The 16,193-nt window shown below is 46.4% G+C and overlaps 1 protein-coding gene across 5 annotated transcripts in view; it reads left to right on the top strand.

Moving 5' to 3' along the window:
* The window catches only part of ASH1L (ASH1 like histone lysine methyltransferase), a 115,562-nt gene that overhangs the window by 94,953 nt on the left and 4,416 nt on the right, over nucleotides 1-16,193 (top strand). For all 5 annotated transcript variants that reach the window (XM_033092167.1, XM_033092163.1, XM_033092166.1 and 2 more), the window contains 15 exons: nucleotides 1,743-1,949; nucleotides 2,073-2,219; nucleotides 5,048-5,156; nucleotides 5,563-5,727; nucleotides 5,891-5,985; nucleotides 7,450-7,607; nucleotides 8,070-8,222; nucleotides 10,206-10,260; nucleotides 10,342-10,474; nucleotides 11,323-11,571; nucleotides 12,381-12,467; nucleotides 13,351-13,441; nucleotides 13,866-14,004; nucleotides 14,121-14,293; nucleotides 15,476-15,642. In XM_033092167.1, the coding sequence (XP_032948058.1) occupies nucleotides 1,743-1,949; nucleotides 2,073-2,219; nucleotides 5,048-5,156; nucleotides 5,563-5,727; nucleotides 5,891-5,985; nucleotides 7,450-7,607; nucleotides 8,070-8,222; nucleotides 10,206-10,260; nucleotides 10,342-10,474; nucleotides 11,323-11,571; nucleotides 12,381-12,467; nucleotides 13,351-13,441; nucleotides 13,866-14,004; nucleotides 14,121-14,293; nucleotides 15,476-15,642 (2,128 nt within the window). The remainder of the gene's footprint in view (nucleotides 1-1,742; nucleotides 1,950-2,072; nucleotides 2,220-5,047; nucleotides 5,157-5,562; nucleotides 5,728-5,890; nucleotides 5,986-7,449; nucleotides 7,608-8,069; nucleotides 8,223-10,205; nucleotides 10,261-10,341; nucleotides 10,475-11,322; nucleotides 11,572-12,380; nucleotides 12,468-13,350; nucleotides 13,442-13,865; nucleotides 14,005-14,120; nucleotides 14,294-15,475; nucleotides 15,643-16,193) is intronic.

Raw genomic sequence — 16,193 nt, 5'->3', positions numbered from 1 at the left:
GATCTCTGTCTTCCCTTCTCGCAAGGGCACTAATCCCCTCGTGAGGTCCCCACTCCCCTGTCTGCCTCCCAAAGGGCCTGCTTCCAGATACCGTCCGGTTGGAGGGTAGGGCTTCAGCTACGAATTTTCGGGGGACACACATTCAGACGATCCATGGGATGAATAGAATAACAGAAAAAAAATGAGATTTAGAGTCTTATGTACCCAGGTTTCAATCCTCTTACTATTTGTGATTCCTGAGGAAAGTTATTTAATCTCTCTAATAAAAGTAATACCTGTTTTCTATAGGGGGGTTTTGTGAGGATTATATGAGACAAAGTTCATGAAGTATTAAGCACAGTTCTAGAAACATTCCTAGGTCTCAGTATGTAGCCATGAGCGAGTAAAGTAGGATGATGGCAGTGCGAGAAAAGGAGGACATGATATATTTGAGGGGAAAGCTGGGTTAATAAACCATTAGCGTGAGACAAATACGGACATGATTGAGTCAGTGATGTCAGTAAGAGGTGGTAATGCGATTTTCAGAGATAGAGAGTGTGCAGTGTGACTGGTTTGGAGATAAAAATTATGATTTTCATTTGGGACCATTGATATTAACATGACAATGAGATTTCAAAATGGAAATGTCTGATGGAGATAAAGAAGTACAGATAGTTTGTTGGTTTCAGTAACATAAGCAAATTTACAGCAAAAGGACCCATTGAAATGCACACCAATACTCCTGGATAGTTTTCTGGCCAAGGACAGCTGTTTCCCTGGTCTCTAGTCACCTGTCCTGATGGCTGAGGGAGTCAGCGTTTCAGTACCTCCTGCTTCAGCATGCCGGTGGGGAAATTCTACTTTACCTACATCACTGTAAATGTCTTGGTATTGTACAAGGTGTGATCAAACAATACGGTGAATGTTTAAATTAAAAAAATTATTACAGTAAAAGACACATTGCCAGTAATTCCCGTGGAAATACTCCTCCTCGTTTCGAACACACTCATCCCATCATTCTTGCCACTTTCTGAAGCAGTTCTGGAAGTCCTCTTTCATGAGTGTCTTTAGTTGCGCTACCGTGGCTGCCTCAATATCCTGAATCATTTTGACTTTGGGGAAGAGCCAGAAGTCACAGGGTGCCAGATCCGGTAAATAACGTGGATGAGGACACTGTGTAATGTTTTTATTTGACAGAAATTGCCATACCAGAAGCGATGTGTGACACAGAGCATTGTCATGATGGAGGATAATTTATGGCACACTTTAAAACACACTTTCCCTCAACCGTAGCTCACACCCGACTGACTGCTCCAAACAAGTTGAAACTTGTCACACACTGTCACTAAGGTTCCATGTGCCACTTCCCATGTGGAAGATCCCTGCCTTTCCGTTGGATGGCACTCGGCAGCAGCATTCACTGTATTTTGTGATCACAACAAAAAAGCTTCATGTCACACATCGCTTCTCGTATGGCAATTTCTGTCAAATAAAAGCATTACGGTGTGTCCTCATCCACCTTATTCACCAGATCTGGCACCATGCGACTTCTGCTTGTTCCCCAAAGTCAAAATGACCATGAAAGGTAAATGTTTTGAATCGATTCAGGACATCGAGGCAGCCACAGTATTACCTTGTTAACTAGTCTAACCTTGTTAAAATAATTTCATGTATTCATTTTAAAAATTCCTACAAAACATTAGATGGGTTCATGAAGGCATATATAATGTTAATTGACATAAAATTATTCCTTTTCTTTCTAGAATGATCTTTGCTGAGTGTTCCCCCAACACTTGCCCCTGTGGTGAGCAGTGCTGTAACCAGAGGATACAGAGGCATGAGTGGGTGCAATGTCTAGAACGATTTCGAGCTGAGGAAAAAGGTTGGGGAATCAGAACCAAAGAACCCCTAAAAGCTGGGCAGTTCATCATTGAATACCTAGGGGAGGTTGTCAGCGAACAGGAGTTCAGGTACAGTAGTAAATGATGATACCCAGTAAGATGACAAAGGTACCAGATTGGAATGGAAAAGGGAACATTTGAAATGACTTTCAGCTTCACCAGTAAGTGGCTTTCCGTCATGTCTCTCCTCAGGAACAGGATGATTGAGCAGTATCACAATCACAGTGACCACTATTGTCTGAACCTGGACAGCGGGATGGTGATTGACAGTTACCGCATGGGAAATGAGGCTCGCTTCATCAACCACAGCTGTGACCCGAACTGTGAGATGCAGAAATGGTAAGGAAGCAGGGGAGGTGAAGCCAAGAATCCAACAGAGCAGAGGCATTGAGGGCATCCAGAGATTGATCTTTCCAGTGTCACTCAGCTGCCACACAGCAGCGCAGGCAGTTTCCCATTTACTAGGCCCTCCAGGCTGAGAGCAAGCTTCTGATACTTCTTCACTTCAGCCTAACTGCTCACTCCCAGGAAATTATAATTACGTGTATGTGTATAGAAAACAATGATAATACCTACTAGTTACTGACTGCTTATTATGTCCCAGGCACAGTGTTACATGGTTCTTCTCCTGTCAGTTCTTTCAGCACATTACGTGCCCACTGGATTTGTCACAATGAGAAATAAAAACAAGGGCAATAGATTAGAATACAATTGAGAAGAAAAAAAATACATCTGAAAAACAATTCAAAAAAGAGAATAGGATAGGAGAGAATTCTGGGAAGATGGAGGAGTAGGAAGCACCAGAAATCTACCTCTCCTTAGACAATTGCACAGGCACCATCAGTCTGGCAGAATGATTTTGCAATTCTAGAATCTGTTGAAGGCTCACAACTGCCAGGGGAAGGCTTCGATGGTAACTTGCAGTTTGTTTCAGTCAGTTTGAGCTCTTAGAACAGTAGCAGCTACCCATCTTCCATCACCAGCCACATGGCAGGCAGCCGTACAAGTGTTCCTGGAACAGCTTGTGCACAGTTTGCGGAAACCAGGGTGGGTAAAAAGGACCCTGTCCTCCAAATACTGGGATCTGTTCTGATTGTCGGCTGCTACTTCTGTCCACAGAGGTGCAAAAGAGGCAGGCAGCCGTTGCTGCATGTCCCATTGTTGTTGCAAGCACCTCTCCCTCCAGCCGAAGTAACTTCCGGGAGGATTTAAATGGCCAGTGCCCTCTTTTTCCCCCCTTCATTTTTCACTTTTCCCCTTTCGTGAGCCAGGCATTAAAGATTAGGTCATTCAAAAGCAACTGCATATATGGGGGAAAATTTAATGTGACTGTGCATATCCAAGAAAAGGCTCAGAATAGACATAAGAAGACAATTGAGGTTACACCTCCGGCTGATCCTTGGTACAGAGATAGCTTACAACAACCACACGCCAAAAAAAAAAAAAAAAAGAAAGAAAAAGAAAAGCCAACCTTGGGGAAGGGAGAGAATCTGATTTCCAGAGTTATCACATTATTAAATTCCAATGTCCAGTGTTCAACTTAAAATCATAAGGAATACAAAGAAATAGCAAAGAATGGCTCATTCAAAGAAAAAAATAACTCAACAGAACTTGTCCCTAATAGAGACTTAAAGGCAGATATATTAAACAAAGACTGAAAGAATCAGTGAACTAGATGATAGATAGGACAATGGAAATTATCAAGTCTGAGGATCGGAAAGGAAAAAGATTGAAGAGAACAGACCCTAAGGAACCTCTGTGACAACCATCAGGCAGACCAACATATACATCATTAGTGTTCCAGAAGGAGAACACAGAGAGAAAGAAACAGAATATTTGAAGAAACAGTGGTTGAGGTTCCATTTATTTGAAGTTCAAAACAGTCAAAACTAATCTGTGGTGATAGAAATCAGAATAGTGCAGTCCTTTGTGGGGAGGGTTCTGTTTGGGAGAGGAGCTTTCTGGGGGGTTACAGAGGTATATATATAGAGAGAGATATATAAAATTGAGCAAGCTATATATTTAAGCTTTGTGTATTCAACTCCATATAAGTTATACCCCTCAAAAAACATTTTTAATACAGTATATAATCAAATTTTAAAATGCTATGATACAAAACTTTGGGGTGTGGCTGTATGCCAGTAAAAATGTACAAAGACATTGGGGGAGTTTGTCACATTTTTCCATTCGCTGGTGTAGACTAAAAATGCTTTGTGAATTTAGAATAAAGAATACCAAAAACTGAAGATTAGAGAAATTCACATTTGATAAGGGAGTATCCAAGCTAAACCTGGACAGAAGCAGAAAGGAAGAGAAGAGAAGTTTGGGGGTCAAACAGCCTAGGTTTTAACCCCCTGGTTTTGAATGCAATTGCTGTGTGACCGTGAACAGAATCTCTAAGCCACATGTAACCTCATATATAAAATAGGAATCATAACACCTGCCTCATAGGGTTGTTCTGAGGCCGAATGACAACCTATTAGCAGTATGGTGTAGTGGGGAGGCCTGTGAAGCCAGACTGCCTTGACTTGAAACAATTCCTGCAGCCATTGGCTGGAGGCAAGTACTTACCCTCTCTGTACCTCAGGAAATGGGGTTATAATACTACCTAATAATGGTACCTTTTTTAATGCAGTTGTTGGGTGGATTAAATAAATTAGTACAACAGAATGCTATAACTAATATAATAAGCACTCTATAAATGTTAGCTATAATTATAGAAAGCATCTAGAACTGGGCACGATAGATCATTAATAACTTAATGTAAAATAGAACAAAAGAGACACTCACGTACAGGTGAGAAAGGTGGAGATCAGTAGGAACTAGAAGCTTTTCTTAGGTATGCGATAGGAAACCATTTAACTTACTTGTTAATAACTAAACTAAAACCATGTTTTAGAGGAACTTTGAATACCAAGCAGGAAAAGTTAGACCTATTCTAATCAACAACATAGAGCATGTTTTCCAGGAAACTGATTTAGGACTGTTGGTCTGACAGTATCCTGTAGGCGGGATAGAACAGGAGACAGACTGAGTGGGGAAAGATTGGCCAGCAAACTCGAGTGACTGGAGACAGAAACAAAGGCAAATTGGGAATCCGTGCACCGTTGGCGGTAGTTTCCAGGCGTGGCAGTAAGCCTCTGCCTCTACTCTGCCTTTCTCTCCAGGTCTGTTAATGGCGTATACCGGATCGGACTGTATGCCCTGAAAGACGTGCCAGCTGGTACCGAGCTCACTTACGATTACAACTTTCATTCCTTTAACGTTGAAAAACAGGTAAGAAGAATAAATACAAGAGGGGAGGTTGGCTTTGTCACAGTGCCCTGCAGAATACAGGCCTTCAGGAAACATTGCTCATCTGTAGCCATTCATTGGAGAAAAGTTGTTCTCTTCACTCCACTGAGCTAGGACACAGAGGTCCCTGGTAGCATTGTAGGAACAGACTGCCCGATCATTTTTGGTCTGCAGTCAGTTCTTAACTATTCTGGTGAAGTTTTCCCAAATGTAATCTTTCTATTACAGTGGAAACCCATTTGTATTTATTTTACTCTCCGTCAGGTTTTTCCTCTATGTGAAAATGCCTTGATTTAGACTTAGTTTTGGGTGTCCAGATGCTCAGGCATCCTGTTTGAACTTGTGAATGAGATGGCAGGCTACAAGCATTATTCTCTTTCCTTCAAAGCAACTATGTAAGTGTGGCTTTGAGAAATGCCGAGGGATCATTGGAGGCAAGAGCCAGCGCATGAATGGACTCCCCAGCGGCAAAAGCAGCCAGACTGTGGCCACACACAGGAAGTCCGGTCGGTCCAAGGAGAAGAGGAAGTCGAAGCACAAGCTGAAAAAAAGGGTGAATAACCATCTCCCAGCCCTTTCCTCAAATAGCCACTTAAAGCGGTTGCTGAAATTAGGGGACTACCACGGGTGGCGTCTTTACAGTCGTTTTAATACTCTTCGAGTTTATCTCTGATCGTTCTTTTCTTTTCCTGCAATCTGATCCGTCTGTTTTTCAGAGAGGCCACCTCTCTGAGGAACCCAGTGAGAACATCAACACCCCAACAAGATTGACCCCCCAGTTACAAATGAAGCCGATGTCCAATCGGGAGAGGTAAAAAGGAGGTTTCTTTACTGAATTTAAATTAACGTGATTTGCTCGTCAGTTTAAAAATTATTAAACATCTGTATAGTTGAGCAGGTCTTTAAACAAGGATTCAGGGGATTGGTGAACTCAGAGTGGGGAAAAATTATGTCTTTATTTTCCCGAATTTCTAACTGAAATTTAGCATTTCCTTCGACTGCAACCTGTAGGCAAAAAAAAATACACGTGTGTGCACGTGCGTGCGTCGCATTTGCAGTTTCCATGACTTCGTCACCACGTTCAGGTTTTCATGTCATGTTATAGGTGTTACAAGTATCTCAGAATATCACTTACATTCATCTCCACCTCAGAAGTACTAGGGTTGTTAAAGCCACAACTAGATCGGCCATGTATGCAAAATTAATGTTTATGTCTATATCACATTTTCAGGTTTTTTAATATTCCGAAAACAGTATTTCAGTATGTTTAGTTGCCTTTTAATCCTATGTGTTAAAATTACTTAAAATTTTATATTATTTTAAAAGTACTTCTAAAACATTGAGCAGAGAAAGGTTACACGGGCTTCCCCAGGCTGCCGGGGAATCCATGGCCAGAACAGGTTAAGAATCCAGGGTCTTCAAAAGTTCGTCCTTATGTGTGATTTGACTATCATTTTAGCCCCTTTTATCCTATTTCTCTTTGAGGGATGGAAAGTTTAAACTTGAGTAAAACAGAAATAATCTAAGCCAGTGGTTCTCGACTTTAGCTGCATTTTAGCCTTGGTGCCTGCAAACTCCTGATGCCCAGGCCACACCCCAGAGCCCTGAAACCAGAATTCTCAAAGGTGGAACTCAGGTATCAGTGTTTTATAAAGCTCCGCAGGTGATTTCAATGTGAGCCAGAGTCAGGCGCTATAACATTAGTCTAATCTCCACCTACTGAGGCCCATAGTTTGAGATTTATTCAAGGTCACGTCTGTTTATATGTGTGCTAGGGTTAAAAAGTATAGAATCATCAAGCTTGTGTGGGTTCGATCACAATACGCACAGCTCCTTTAAGTTCAGAGGTGTGGAGGCCCCGCCCCTAACGGGGTTTGCCCCGTGGTTTGCCCAGTACGCGCCTATCTCCAGTGCCTTTGCTTCTGCCTGCCCGGCCAGGCTCCTTGTCATAGCTGAGCCTCAGCCTGTACGTACTGCATCTCAGCAGCTTCCTCTAGGATTTGTACAAACCCTCCACAAAGCTCTGCCTTCAAGTCAGGCCGCTTCAATTGCCATCTATAAATAATATAGGGAAATGTTTTCTGTTTTGTGGGGGGGAAGAAAGAATCAAGATGCAAAACTGAGTAACGTTGCCCTGTATGTAATTCCTTTTATAAAGGCTGAATTCACTGAGTATTCATTGATAACATCTTAATAGTGGCTTACGTAGAACAGACATGGAGTAAATGCGGATTGAATTCATGAATAAAGGAACACCTTTCCTCTTTCTTGGCAGGAACTTTGTATTAAAGCATCATGTGTTCTTGGTCCGAAACTGGGAGAAGATTCGGCAGAAACAGGAGGAAGTAAAGCACACCAGTGATAACATTCACTCGGCATCTTTGTATACCCGCTGGAACGGCATCTGCCGAGATGATGGGAACATCAAGTCTGGTGAGTGAGGCCTGGGAAACGGCCCTAGGAAACGGTTAATTCCTAAGATTATCTCAAAAGTGGTGATTTCAGCTACTTTCAAACAATCTATTCAAAGATTCCTTTTAGTCGGGACCAAAACAGTTAAGATCCAAACATACAAGCATCAGTCAGCAGTAACCTGTCCCTCCCAGGTCTCCGGCTGCCTTGTTTCTACTCTAGGGAACAGGAGGAAACCCCCTCCCACCCGTCCCCAAACAGCATTGCCAGCCTGCAAGTCCCTGGACGTGACAGCGGTAGTGGATCCTCTGTCCGCTTTCCTGCCTGGACAGGAACTTGCAGACGGGGTACATAACTATGCCATCTGCAGGGGGAGGTGACACCAGTGTCGAGGAAAATAGAGCACATGGCAGGAGCCCGTGGGGAAGAGAAGCCACATAGAGTTCCGTTTTCCTGAAGCTGATTTCCGCTTCCTCCTTGCAGACGTCTTCATGACCCAGTTCTCCGCCCTGCAGACAGCCCGGTCTGTTCGCACAAGACGGTTGGCAGCTGCAGAGGAGAACATTGAAGTGGCCCGAGCAGCCCGCCTCGCCCAGGTCTTCAAAGAGATCTGTGATGGGATCATCTCCTATAAAGGTAAGGTGGCCACGTCCCCGTCCCACACAGTTGTTACCCTCACCTGCGACATCCAAGACCAGAACAAGGGACGCTTTAGGGTCGCTTTAGGGTCAGGACTGTGGAGAGTTACAGGACTGACTGGATGTAGTCTTTGGGGATTGTTTCAAGTCCCTACATCTTATATGTCGACTTTTTGTATTAATTGTACCGTAGTTAAGTGTTGTATTTTTTTTCCCCACTTTTTCTGCTCCACCCCCCCCACACACACACTCTAGTTCAAGCGGTTGTTTTTCAGTCTAGTTGTGTAGGACACAGCTCCCTGGCCCATGCTGGTATTATGAGCCTTGTGCTCCTCCCGGCTGAGGCAGTCAGTCACCGGTCATCAGATGCCCGCTCACAGCAGCTCTTGCCGACTGCTGGCCACTCATGCTGGCCACTGCTCGTGGCAGCACACAGTTGCTTACAGCAGTTCACGCCAACCTCCTGCTGCTCACGGCAGCCCAGCTCCAGGGAGAGCTGTTGTTCACAATCTTTGCTGTAGAGGGCGCAGCTCACTGGCCCATGTGGGAATCGAACCAGTGACCTCAGCGTTAGGAGCACGGTGCTCCAACCACCTGGGCCACCGCGCCGGCCCAAGAGCTGTATTTAGAAATCACATTTCTTAGCTATGGGATAGAAAGAAGCAGGTCTCTGTCTTGGGTGTAATTTTCCTGAATGAGGAAGTGAAATAGCAATTTAAGAAAGAAATACGAACATGTGACATTACGAGTGGTTCTTAACCCTTTTTGTTTGACAGATATTTTTGAGAATCTAATATAATGAAAGCTGTGGACCCTTTCCCTAGAAAAGTGTATATACATAATTTTGCATATATTTCGGAGGGTTCACAAAGCCCTGAGCTCTGCATTAAGGAAAAGGACGTAAAGCTGCAAGAAAATTACTTACAAAGCATTTTCATGCAAACACCTTTACCCTACTCCTTTCCTTTTTCAAGGCACATGTTTTGGATGTGTTGGGGGTAAGGTTAGAGGAGAGAGTTTTTAATTTGGTGTGGGAAGTTTGGTAATGTACATGACTTTCTATGACCAGAAAATTTGGAGATGTTTACAGTGAGAGATTTTTAACAAATGCTGCTTTGTGTCATCAGCTTTGGCTGGTCTTTCTTCCTTTCCCTAAATTCTGAGGAATTTTTTTTCTCTTTTCTTTCTCTGTCTGCTATTTATCTTCATAGTTTAGTGGCTTTCTGCCGTTTTGTTAACCTAAGGTAATAGAGAGGTAAAGGGGAACCAGGCTGTCCTGAAACGTCAAGTTCTGTGGCACCTACGTGTACCCTTTACCTTCCCAGAAGATCACGCTGCGTCCTCAGCCACCCCCTCTGACAAATGTGAGGCAGCAATCGGTCTGTGTGCCTGTTCCTGCGTTCTTGGGCATGGAACCAAAGGCTTTCTCTCTCTAGGAAGTTACTAGAAGGGATGTAAGGTAGCAGGTGAAGTAGCCCCACAGCATGAGTGCTGTTTTGATACAAAATAAACTGTTCTAGAAAATATTTACAGTACATACTATTCATTATCTGGAATTTAATTGAATCCAAACCAACAGAGAAATAATGAGAACTAGAAAACAGTTTTTGGGTGAGATGGTCTTTGCTGAAGTGAGATTAGTGGAGCTGGAGTCTGCCTGAAGTAGCCTAGCTACTTTCGTAAGCTCCCATGTCTCATTCTTTCTTCACAGAAAGTTCTTCTCATTACCCAGCTAACGTGTTACATATCAAGTATATATACTGTGTCTCTTCCATTTCACCAATCCTGAAAGTATCTTCCGGTCCCTGTCTTTACCCACATTTCTGAAAAGGCCTTGCATTTTTTATAGTCAGGCCGCCAAAGAAAACTTAGATTTTTTTTCTAACTTCATTTGGGGGGTTCTCCTTTTTCGGTTTCAGAGTTAATACTTGCCTGCCTGGTACCTTGTAGCCCTTCCACTAAGCCTGGCATTCTTTTGCAGATTCTTCCCGACAGGCACTGGCAGCACCACTTTTGAACCTCCCCCCAAAGAAAAAGTAAGTCCGCACGTGTGGTAATCCTTGGAATTTTAGAAAAGGCCTGGGGGTAGCAGACTGACACCTGGCTTTATGTTCCAGGAATGCTGATTACTATGAGAAGATCTCTGATCCCTTGGATCTTTCGACCATTGAGAAGCAGATCCTCGTCGGCTATTATAAGACAGTGGAGGCTTTCGATGCTGACATGCTCAAGGTCTTCCGAAACGCAGAGGTAGGTGCTTCTCACGGCCTTCAGACTCGGGTGAGGGAGTGGGATCGGAAGGGAGCTGTCCCAGGATGTTCAGGATTTTCACTCTATTCTGTCAACCTTCGTATTTCTGGTTAAGAAAGGCAGCAGTTGTTTTTGAGTACCCTTAGGGTAAGGGGTACATTGCTCAAGATAATAAATACATGTGAAACGCACAGACATAGGTACAGGCAGGAAGTTGTAAATCTGTCTTAAGAATGGAATTGAGGGGTGCTAGGCGAATAGGTTGTAGAGTAAGTGAAACTCATGAGAGAAGGAGAGGACGGACTAGTGGATGGTGCATAAAAGAGAGGGAATATTAGCGACTTTGAAGCACCTGGGAGAGGGGTTTGAAGGGCATGAGAGGGAACTAGATGCAGGGAGAACTGAGGCTGAAGACAGAGTGAAAGAAGAAAACACGTGCGGGAGAAGGATTCGAGCCGTCCTTAGTATAACCCGCTTTCTCCTGAAACCCAGTTTCCACATGTCTTTAAAACCCGTGGCTCTGTCCCTGATGTGTCAGGACAAGGGTGACAGAGCGCTTCTCCCCCACGATATCTGTGTATTTACCGAGTGCGCAGAGGGCCTGCGGAAGGCGCCGCCTGCCAGCAGGAGAGCACATAGGAAAGGGACCGTGCAGGCAGGTCCTGACGTCTGTGCGTTTTAGTTCACTTTCGGCTGTTTCCAACTACCTGGCACTCACTGGATTTGATGGTACTGAAAAGCTTTTCACCAAAACGGGAGGATGAAGAAAATGCCGTTACCGTGTAGGTATGCTTTAAGCCACAGTGAGAAGAGCAAACAGGTTAGGTTCTCTGTACTGCTTTCTGCAGAAGTACTACGGGCGGAAGTCCCCAACTGGGAGAGACGTTTGCCGCCTGCGAAAGGCCTATTACAACGCCCGACATGAGGCCTCAGCCCAGATCGATGAGATTGTGGGAGAGACAGCGAGTGAGGCCGACAGCAGCGAGACCTCGGTGTCTGAGAAGGAGAACGGGCACGAGAAGGACGACGACGTCATCCGCTGCATCTGCGGCCTCTACAAGGACGAAGGCCTCATGATCCAGTGTGACAAGTGCATGGTGAGGGTCAGGACGGGAAGCCGAAACCGGTCCTGATGAGCATAGCGCCCGGGCTCAGAGACACGGCTGGCCCAGGGTGGGCTTGGCGGCCTTTGTCAGCGTGGACTTTGCCTGGTTTATGTGAGGGGTCACCTCACTGGTGGTTAACCCTATCATCTGTCCCCCTTTTTATTTTCTTCTCTTTTGTTCTTTCCGTCCCTCCTTTTCCTACCTCCCATTCTTTCTGCCCGCTTTACACTGTACACGTCTCACGGAACCCGGCCCAGGATGCTGGCATTTAGGGTGGTGCTTTTCCTTGAGAAAGTGCGAGTTCCACTGCACGTGCACTGAAAGCTCCTGACAAAGGACTCCAGGCCTGGGCTGAGCCCTGGCATCCATCCCCGTGTGCTGTTTCTGAACTTGTCACCATACGTGGCCAGTGGAGCCATGAGCAACACACAGGGATGCTGGCAGGAAATAATTAGATGAGGGGAAGTGAACACTTCGTAAGTGCGAAGCCTTTCGCAATGGCCATCACTGCGGTGTATTGTTTAGTGAGCAATACTGCGGTGCTATTGAATCATTCCCCCGTTCTCTGTCTCCGTCCTGTTTGCCCAGATCTGTACAGTGTGAACCAGTCTGCACACTTGTGTTCAGACAAGTCCTTGTTCTTCTTTCCCACTTTATCATTTATCCCTCATTTTTCACTCACACACTTACCCTTCATTTGCTCCTGTTTGATTTCACCATCTCCTGTTGTGAACTCTTTATTCTCAGCCCCCAGCACTTCTATGGTGAGTCTAAGCCCCACCCCTGCACCTTTCCTGCAGGTCTGGCAGCACTGTGACTGTATGGGGGTGCACGCAGACGTGGAGCATTACCTGTGTGAGCAGTGCGACCCGAGGCCCGTGGACAGGGTGAGCAGCCTCTGACAGCGCCCTGCTCTGAATGGCGAGGACTTACCTGTCCTGGGGCACCGAGTTTCCTCTGACAAATCACTCCCCTCTCTGGGCCGGTTTCTTGTACTTTCCATCGAGGATGATAATTCTGCCCTTCCTTTTCTCAGTGAGCGAAAGGAAAAGAACATACTTAGAACTCAGTGGAAGGAATGGTACTATATAAAACTGTGGTTTTTATAAACACTAGCAACGACTCATAAAAGAAGTAGCTTGTAAAGCCCAGAACTTGAGTGCTCTGAATACACTTAACATTAGGCGGCATTTAAGTGGAAGAGCACTCGACTCCTAGCCAGCAGAGGCTATTCCGAGGCCCACTTCCCGGACAGCCGGCTGGCGGGCTGGGTAACTGGCCACGGTATGAAGCGGGTTTTGTGCTGGCTCTGCTCTGTTTCTCCGAGTGGCTTTGGGCAAGTCACCTCTGTAAAGGTGTTTAACGGGCTGCTGCTGTCACTGCATGGCCAGCTCTTTGTGGAATGTTTGTTTTCTTCGGGGCCCTGGCTCTTTATATGCTAGGAATCCCCCCACGCCCCCACCATCGTTGTGACAGAGACCCCTTTTGAAATGCCCTCTAGAAGGCACAGAGCAACCGCACAGTTAATGCTTCGTAGCATGTAGTTTGGGAGACTCCGCCTGTCAGTTTCGTCCTGTACCTCACTTTTCCAAGTTGAGCATCTCCACTTGCTTTCGTCCGTTTTTGTACCTGTGGTGTACGGGACGACCGAACAGTGCGTTAGTTGGCTGGGAATTCTAGGTGCTGATCCTTCTCCTCTGGAGTAAAGGTCAGCAGGCGGGGGTGACAGTCCCAGCCCTTACCCATTGGCTTTTCTTCTGCTCTTGCCAGGAGGTACCCATGACCCCTCGACCCCACTACGCCCAACCTGGCTGTGTCTACTTCATCTGTTTGCTCCGAGATGACCTGCTGCTTCGTCAAGGTGCGTTCACAGGCGCTCGCCCGCTTGTCAGAGCTGACCTTTCTGATAGAAGGAGGACCTGCTGTCGGCATCGCAGTTCCGTCTCCACGGGACCCGTAGTAGCGATGGAATAAAGGGTGTTCTGTCCTTCAGTCCTGAGGTTCCCCACATTCCTCTCCACCAAATAAAGCTGGGAGAGACCGGGGGGTCATAGACTAATTGTAAGGCTGGGCAGGACACTCAGGACCCAGGAGGTGGAAGACCTTCCACGTGTCCTTCTCATAGTCCGGAGGTGTGATCGCCACCATTAGACAGATGCTTGTCACTCTGTCCTGATGGTGGTGCATTTTCAGTCCCTTGTCCATTGACCTTGCGCCAGACAATGGATGCCTAACAGTGACACAGGAATCGTTTGAACCTCGTCCTGTGTTCTGTGCCCTCCTAGGTGACTGCGTGTACCTGATGAGGGATAGTCGGCGCACCCCTGATGGCCATCCGGTCCGTCAGTCCTACCGACTGCTGTCTCACATTAACAGAGAGAAACTGGACATCTTCCGCATCGAGAAGCTTTGGAAGAATGAAAAGTATGTGTTGAGGTCTAGCCCTTCCTTCCAGCTGGGCCCCTCCCTGCACAGAGCTGAGTGTTCACTAGGGTCTCGCTAATCAACGAAACCTCTCCCTTCTCTTTTGCTTTTTTTAGAGAGGAGCGGTTTGCCTTTGGCCACCACTATTTCCGTCCCCACGAAACCCACCACTCTCCGTCCCGTCGGTTCTATCACAATGAACTGTTTCGGGTGCCGCTGTATGAGATCATACCCCTGGAGGCTGTGGTGGGGACGTGCTGTGTCCTGGACCTGTACACATACTGTAAAGGTAAGGGACCTGCGCCCGTCCCCTGGTCACTGCGCCCTCTCCACGCTTACCGTCTGGTACCGGATTGTCCGGGGCCAGCTGGAGCTTCTGAGTGCTGTCCTGTGTTTGTCCTTGGTTCTTATTAGTATTTGTGGGAAGATAATGCTCCAGCCATCCCAGAATCCTTAGGGCCATCATCAACTGTGTGCGTTAGTTTTCGTGGTTAAGAGTTGGGGCTGCGGACTCAGCCCATCTCAATTCATCCCCCAGTTCCACCTCTGTGCCCTGGGTAGGCAGGTTCCTTAACCTATTGAACGTAGGGATTGGTATCTATTTAAGAATTTTTTATAGGGTTTTCTATTTTTATTTGTATTTATTTATTTTGGGGGGGCAGGTTTTGAGGTTTGTTAAAGCATTAGCAAACAATATGCAAAAATGAAGTTAAGATACTTGAGAGCGTGTTATAAAGCTGAAATGAGATCTGTGACGGCGCTTAGCCCGGTTGATGGCTCACAGGGAGAGGGCTCAGTGAGTGTAGCTGTCGCAGAGGTCAGTGCCAGCTTTCCCGGTGTCACAGTGGAGTCCAGGGGAGAGTGTAGGCTATTCGGACCCTGACTGCTTGGAGCTCCGTTCCCCCAGTTAGAGAGCGTGCATTTCCACATGTGCTTTCCTTAGTTATGCTGCCTTTTTTCTTTTCGTTAGGGAATGTTGGGGAACTGCGTTTCTCCAGGGCCCATCAGCTCCAAGTCAAGTCATTGTCCTTCCATCTAGTTGTGGAGGGTGCAGCTCAGCTCCAAGTCCAGTTACGGTTTTCAATCTTAGCTGCAGGGCGCACAGCCCACGATCCCATGCGGGGATTGAACCAGCAGCCTTGTTGTTGAGAGCTCGTGCTCTAATCAGCTGAGCCATGCGTCCACCCTGCCCTCCTTTCCTATAACTTGCCCAGAATCTGCTCTGGTTTTCCTTCAAACTCCGCCGTGCTCACATAACCTACGTTTCTGGCTTCTTCCCATCCTGGGGTCTGCGCTTCGACTCCAAGTTGCTCTTGTCCTTTCTCGACACTTGTGTCTGAGAACCCTCCTTCCTCTGCAGCCTCCATGCTTAGTAACGGCTCCAGGGTCTCGCTGCTCTCCCAGTGGGGTGTGCTGGCCTCTGTGCAGCTCAGGGAAATACACGGTGATTTAACAGTGTTTGGACCCGTAGGGAGACCCAAGGGAGTGAAGGAGCAGGACGTGTACATCTGCGATTACCGGCTCGACAAGTCGGCCCACCTGTTCTACAAGATGCATCGGAGCCGCTACCCCGTGTGCACCAAGCCCTACGCCTTCGATCATTTCCCCAAGAGGCTGGCGCCCAGGAGAGATTTCTCGGTATGTCCTTCGTGCTGACCGCGCGGCAGGACCAGGACGGTGTAGGTCCTGCTCAGAGGGAGAGCAGGACCCCGCAGGTGGCTCCCTGCTCCCTCCTCCTGCTTCCGTCCCAAACTGTGCAAACGTCCGTCTCTGCTGGGGGTGTTGGCATAGCATCCACACATATATCTGCGTGGCCTGGCGTGGCTGTGTCTCAGGAAATCTTGGATTTCCCAACTGCACTTGCCTCTTTTTTCTCTCACCTCTCTATAATCTTTGCCCTGGAGCCCCATATTACAGTGTTTGGTTTTGATTTTCACACCCATAATTTTAAAAAGCAAATGCTAGCAAGAACCTTGAGAAACCTTTGGTAAAATAGTTCACTGCTTTTTCTTTTTGTCTCTGGATTTAAAATGTAAGACATCATTATATAACATTTGAAGAGCACAGAAGCATTAAGAAAGCTTGTATACAGTCATGCAGCACATAACGACAGTGTTCCCATAAGACTGTACTAGAGCTGGAAGCTTCCTGTCGCCCAGTGACCGCGTACCTGTCCTGACGCGTGCCTG

The sequence above is a fragment of the Rhinolophus ferrumequinum genome, chromosome 22 (assembly GCF_004115265.2).
Source record: "Rhinolophus ferrumequinum isolate MPI-CBG mRhiFer1 chromosome 22, mRhiFer1_v1.p, whole genome shotgun sequence".
Classification (NCBI taxonomy): Eukaryota; Metazoa; Chordata; class Mammalia; order Chiroptera; family Rhinolophidae; genus Rhinolophus; species Rhinolophus ferrumequinum.
Note: the sequence above shows the minus strand (reverse complement) of the source record. Positions and strands in the feature narration are given on the sequence as shown.